Source organism: Crocuta crocuta, unplaced genomic scaffold, assembly GCF_008692635.1.
Source record: "Crocuta crocuta isolate KB4526 unplaced genomic scaffold, BGI_CrCroc_1.0 scaffold153, whole genome shotgun sequence".
Taxonomy (NCBI): Eukaryota; Metazoa; Chordata; class Mammalia; order Carnivora; family Hyaenidae; genus Crocuta; species Crocuta crocuta.
Genome location: NW_027529525.1, coordinates 1627694 through 1634281, shown reverse-complemented (window position 1 = coordinate 1634281; position 6588 = coordinate 1627694). Strand labels below are relative to the sequence as shown.

The 6588-nt window shown below is 44.9% G+C and overlaps 1 protein-coding gene across 1 annotated transcript in view; it reads left to right on the top strand.

The window, feature by feature from the left end:
* Window positions 1–5186, top strand: part of TBR1 (T-box brain transcription factor 1) — a 7886-nt gene extending 2700 nt beyond the window's left edge. The window contains exons 5-7 of the mRNA XM_077761035.1: window positions 1004–1065; window positions 4265–4811; window positions 5001–5186. Coding sequence (XP_077617161.1) covers window positions 1004–1065; window positions 4265–4811; window positions 5001–5186 — 795 coding nt within the window. The remainder of the gene's footprint in view (window positions 1–1003; window positions 1066–4264; window positions 4812–5000) is intronic.
* The last annotated feature ends 1402 nt before the right edge of the window (window positions 5187–6588 follow it).

Sequence of the window (6588 nt, the reverse complement as noted above, 5' to 3'; positions counted from 1 at the left end):
GCTCCGCTGACATCAGCAACCGCTGGCCCCGCGGCGCCCTTCGGGCGGAGGGCTGCGGGCCCGCTGGGCACCCTCCCTGAACCCCTTGCCGGTGGGAGAACGCTTCCTATTCGTCTCCATCACGGGTCACACGGGCCGCCTTTGAGGGGCCCAGGACTTCTAGGGCCTCTCCTCTTGGGAATTTTAATTTAGTTCTCAAGCTAGAACAGATTTAAATCTGCTTGCTTGCTTGCTTGCTTTTTCTTTCGAGTCCTTCTTCCCTTTAGAAAACAAGCAGACTTTCCCCCTGCATTTTATTCTTGGCAAGCTTTGGCATCATCTTAAAAAAAAAAAAGTATAGTCTCAGAATTGATGGGTGAAATAAACAAGCATCACTTTTTGGGTGATCAAAAGAACAGACACATTTGTGGAATGAGTTTTTTAACACTTGAACTTCAGAATTTGTACGTTCACAAAAACTTATTTTACTTCTGTTAATTTCACTACTAGGAGTGATGGCAAAGCGTTTTTTTAAAAACTTAAATGAAAGTATCAGAAATGAAAATACGCATTTATTTTAATTTAAAGCTGGCTTTAAGATGAAGCTAGGGGTTCTTGGGGTTATGAATCAAAAATGGCCAACTTTTTAAAATGTGGTGAAATGTTTAAAATAGGCAACGTTTGGTGATGAATTCAAGTGCCCCTTGAAGATTTTTGTCTTTTTGTAACAAGTATTCCTAAAATGTGCATTGAACTGATTTAGAACACACAGGAGAGCTAATGGAAAGCAAAGCTTTAGTGTTAGGCATCATTAATTTAAACATGTTCCTCATAACTTTCATGATGCTCTCTCTTTTTTCCTTTCCATTCATTCCCTCACATGTTTCAGGTAGGGAAACCATGCTACTTAATGAAATTGCAGGCCTTAAGCCCCTGTAAAAAGTGGTGATTTATTTGCAAACACCTAATCCACCTGTATAGAAGGTGAGACTGTATTCATCTTTTTTTTTTTTGTCTTGTCCAGATTACACAATTGAAAATAGATCACAACCCCTTTGCAAAAGGATTTCGGGATAACTATGACACGTAAGTAATTTTGCACCTTCCTTCTCAAGTAGCTGTGCAATTGGGCTTTAGGTCAAAGGTGAATTGTCGCGTACAAGGCTTTTGGAAGCTAGAGTGTGTGAAGGCAAGGTGTTTTTAAGGTTTTCCCTTTCCTTTTCATGGGTTCCCCTTCTCTCTGCTGACCTTCTGGCTTGGTACTTTTGTAGTTTTGGTCAAAGATTTCCTCCACTTCTTTTTTACCTTTCTTATGAATTACAAAGTTGGTGGCGGGCCTCTGGGGCTGGCTGGCTGGGGGAGCTGCCCTGGGTCCCGGGCGGGCGCACGAGCTGTATGTGGCACTGCAGATGCTCAGCTCAGATTGTCTGTGTCTGAAACCGCCCGATCCTGCCGGAAAGTGCACGTGGCTCTGGCAGTTGTTACAGTCTCCTTGGCATATGTGGCTTTTATTTACCCAGTTCAAGTTTTGTGTCATAGCTTTGCCTGTGCAAGTTTACTATGGACTGAATAAAAATGTACACCCGTCATAGGCAAGGTCATGAGCAGAGCCGCTGTTACAGTTACTTAAGGCTTTGGGAAGGACCCAGGTGCTGTTGCTGTGTATTATTCATAAGCTTCAAAAGAAAAATATTTCCTTTTATCCTTTGCGTCTAGGCGTGTTTTAATTAAATGTGTTGGTACCCTTTTCTCCAGGCCTCCCTTACCTATCTCCATTTCTTTTCTATCAAAATGCTGTTCTCTGGGGGCAACGGTAGATGTAAACTTAGTGCTTTCTGGGCTTCTTCTTGCATTCTTGCTCAGAGTTCAGATACTGTTGTATAGCAAAATCTAACTCTGGATTATAGGACTCCCCCACTTTTTCTCTGACCACAAGGGGAGGGGTAGATACATTTTTAATTTCATGGCTTGCATTAAGTGCCTGGGATAGAGCTACAAAGTTGAAGTTCTCTTTGACCAGAAATAGGTGAAATTTGTGGAGACTTAACAAGTGGCTGCTTCTATTCTATCTCCAGGTAGATAGCAGACTTCCCTCCTGGTATCTTTATAACAAATTGAAAGGAGAGTCATTGATATTTCTGTCTATAACCGTCTTGTGCCTCCCCCAAAAGGAGTTCTGAGGAAGCAAGCCTTGTCAAGATGCTTCCCCAGAATAAAAACTCAGCTACTCTAGTCCTTACAACCTAAAAATGTGGACCCGGCACTATGGAAAGTGTGTGGCCCAGGAGACCAGAGATATTGGTCTCTGTACTAGGGGGTCTCGTAGATTTTGAGCTTTTAATTCTGTTGTGAACATCTGTTCCAAAGCATTTTATTTTGCACAAATCAATTCGGTAATCCCAAGTGGGTTGGGACCTGGATGGGCTTCTAAACTGTATCTTTTGCAGGCTGCTTTTTTTCCTTTTAAAAATATTGTGGTGGTAAACAGAAGATACTTGCACCTTGCTGGTTCCGTTCCCTTCCTGCCTCCCTCTACTTCTCTTATTTGAACCTGAGCTTAAATTTCAGGAGGGAAATTTTGTATAGTGAGCAGAATGGACTTGAGCAACAGCAACCTTACCCTCATCTGCCCTCCTCTGGCTGACTCCTGTTGGAAGGGCCACTTCTTTTTGATTCTTAAGCTGTGTATTTTTCATAAAAACTTCTTCAGCTATACAAACGGAGACACTTTTTCAGGGGATAGGGAAGAGCAGAATGGCTTATGACACCCACCCTTTCCCCTTTCATGCTGAATTTTTGGGCAGGACTCACTTTTGGAGAAACAGTGAGAGCAATAAGAGTTTGGGGGGCTAGAGGGTTGCTTGGCCACTCACCAGGGAATCTCCTCCCCAAAGGATTAAGGTCTGACAAAACTGAGGCGCTCTCTCAAAACAGTGTGTTGATTAAAGATTAAAACATTTATGTGTGAGCTAAATAAAAAGGGAGACATGTGTCTATGTGTAGGAGAAAACACTTCTACCAATCTTGATCCAGTCTCTGGTTCTCCCTCAATTCTAATGGGATTTTCTAGGCCCAGGGCCTAAAGCAAGTCTTTGATTATTTTATCTAAGGTGATTCCCAGTAACACAATTACTGTGTGTGGACAATTATTTAACTTCCCTTCGCCTCAGTTTTCTCATCTGTAAAGTGGGCTAATAATGCTACCCTAGCTGGGAGGATTGTTGTGATAGTTAACGAAATTTCTGTCTGTACAGTCCTAGACAATGGTGCCTGGCACATAGTCAAGTTGTATACCGGTTAGCTATTATTTGTGGGAGATTGCTAGAGGAGGTTGGTAACCACTGTTAAAGAGTTTGCCCCATAGGTGGTCTTTGGTGTTTTTTGTTGTTATTTTTTTTTTGTTTTGTTTTTGTTTGTTTGTTTTTACCAGTAACAGATCAAAAGCTAGGAAGAGATCAGAGTAAAGAACACTTCTTGGAGCTCCTGGCTGGCTCAGTCAGTAGGGCATGTGACTCTTCATCTCAGGGTCCTGAGTTCAAGACCTACCTTGGGTGTAGAGCTTACTTAAAAAAAAAAAAAAAAGTGCACCTTTTCTTTGTAAAAGAGTTGTATTGATTGATTGATGACTTTGTTTCTAAGTTCTAAGTAGTAACTCTTGTTAGTATTGGTAGAGGTGGGGGGTACAGGATCACATGGGGGAAACAATGGACGGTAATAACTATAGAGGCTTCCAGCAGCAGTCTCAGAAGACTAGTGAAGGCCAGTCTTCCATGATTACTACCTGGACAGGCCAGTGTGTGTGTCAAAGAGAAGAAAGTGTTCTTAAAGGAGTGAAGAAATGGATCTCTTGTTTAGAAATTTTGCTCAGAAACTCTAGCTGCACAGGAAAAGCCCCCTGGGCAAGTAACACCTTAGTCCCTGGGCAAGTCTGCCCTAACGTGTATAAATGCATTGCAGAAGTGGGGTGAGAATCCCCTGCTGCGCTCCGCTCTCTGATCCCCGGTGCAGCCCGTGAGAGAGAGCGAGGGAAGGGGGGAGACTTCCTCTTGGTGTGCTTTTTGCCTAGGTCCCTGTATCGATAAATCGATCCCTCTACAATTTCACGACTTATTTTGTTTTGGGGGAGGACGCAGGTCTGTGACCTTTCGTCTGTCTCCATCCTGGACGGCAAGTTACAGATGGACAATGTGGGGGTGGGCGACAAGTGGAGGTGACCTTCCCTTCTGCCTCCCGAGGGGACCTCTCGGCCACCCCTCGGTTCTCTCTCTGTCTCCTTCCCTCGCAGGATCTACACGGGCTGCGACATGGACCGCCTGACCCCCTCGCCCAACGACTCCCCGCGCTCGCAGATCGTGCCCGGGGCCCGCTACGCTATGGCCGGTTCTTTCCTTCAGGACCAGTTCGTGAGCAACTACGCCAAGGCCCGCTTCCACCCCGGCGCGGGCGCGGGCCCCGGGCCGGGCACGGACCGCAGTGTGCCGCACACCAACGGGCTGCTGTCGCCGCAGCAGGCCGAGGACCCGGGCGCGCCGTCGCCGCAGCGCTGGTTTGTGACACCGGCCAACAACCGGCTGGACTTCGCCGCCTCGGCCTACGACACGGCCACGGACTTCGCGGGCAACGCGGCCACGCTGCTCTCGTACGCGGCTGCGGGCGTGAAGGCGCTGCCGCTGCAGGCGGCGGGCTGCACCGGCCGTCCGCTCGGCTACTACGCCGACCCGTCGGGCTGGGGCGCGNTCCCCGGCTCCTCCTCCCCACGCCCCACCTCGCGCACCCACTCGTTTCATTTGGCCCTCGAATACCGTCTGCGACGAATAAGTACAGGTCTCCGAGTGCGGTCTTAACCTTCTTTTGCACAGCAGTTTCTGCAGTTAGCACACCGACCTTCAACTTTGCTGTCAACCTTTCGGTTTTCCTCCTTACTCTTCTTCTGTGAAGTGACACTCCTAACAAGCCTCCTCCCTCTCGTCTTTTTCTCACCCTCTCCTTCTCTTTCTCGTAATGAAACTCTTCACCTTTAGGAGACCTGGGCAGTCCTGTCAGGCAGCAGCGATTCCGACCCTCCAAGTCTCGGCCTCCCCATTAACCGTAGGATGTTGACTCTAGAACCCGGACCCACCCAGCGCGTCCTTTCTTATCCCCGAGTGGATGGATGGATGGATGGTAGGGATGTTAATACTTTTAGTGGAACAAAGCCTGTGAAATGACTGTATATAGTGTTAATTTGCTGTAACGAATGGCTAGTTTTTATTTTCATCGTCAAGGCACAAAACCAGTTCACGCTTAACTTAACTCTTCATTCGTTTCTTTCCCTTTCTTTGCCATTTTCTCCACCCCCCCCTCCACTTTAAAATTTTTCCTTGTGAGATAATTAACAATATTCTAAGAGGCTCTGGAAACGTGAAATACTTGCTAGATAATGATGGGTTTCTCACTTTTCCTCAATCCGTTGCATGAAATAATTACTCTGTGCCCTAATGCACACCAAGAGCTGAGGAGAATCCGACCAAACACCTGTAAAGGATAGGTGTCTTGTTCATAGGCGAGTCGATTAAGTGGCATGATGCCTGCAAAGCAAAGTTAACCGGAGTTGTATGTCCCTCCCCAGCCCCCGCCCCCCACTTCTAAATAGAATAGCTCCACATCAGCAATATTATTTTGCCTTATTTGTTTTTCCCCAAAGTGCCAAATCCATTACTGGTCTGTGCAGGTGCCAAATATGCTGACAAACTGTTTCTGAATATCTTTTCAGTCCCCCCTCCACCTTTATATGCTGTAAATCTTTGTAATGAATATCTACTAATGATATAGATGACTGAATTGTTGGTAACTATAGTGTAGTCTAGTGAAGATAAATTGTGTGAGTTGTATATTTTACTGCGTTTTAGTTTTGAAAATGATTTCCCTGCCACCTAGAAACAGCTGAAATTTGACTTCCTTGGGAAAACACTAGCATTAATGCAAGTAAGACTGGTTTTTTCCCCCCTCTTAAGTCTTGTTATATTTGATAAGGAGCATTAATCCCCCTGGAAATAGATTAGTAGGATTTCTAATGTTGTGTAGCAAACCTATACCTTTTTTTTTGTATTTTAAAATTAATGTGAAATATGCATCATACACAATATTCAATCTAGATTCCAGTCCATGGGGGGATTTTTCCTAATAGGAATTCAGGGTCTAAACGTGTGTATATTTTGGCTCTTCTGTAAATCTAATGTTGTGATTTTTATATTTGTTTCGTTTTGTCTGTGAACTGAATAATTTATACAAGTACACACTCCATTGAGAAACGTTTTGTTTTTTGCTCGTTTGTATCGTCTGTGTATAACAAGTAAATAAATCTGGTAAAACGCTATGGTGTTTGAAAGCAGTTTACAGTTTGAAAATAATTTATTATAGGTGATTACTTTTAAGGGTTAAGGAAGAATAGCCTGTCCCCACTCGAGTATGGGGCAGCCTGTTTAATGGGAATCACCTCCCATTTCCCACTTAAACTTGTTTTATAGCACTACCAGTAATTACTTTTTCCTTCTTATTTACAAGTACTTAGTTCCCTATGAGTCAAGTTTCACTTTGTTGCCCTTCCTCCCCCCGCCCCCCCCCCCCCCC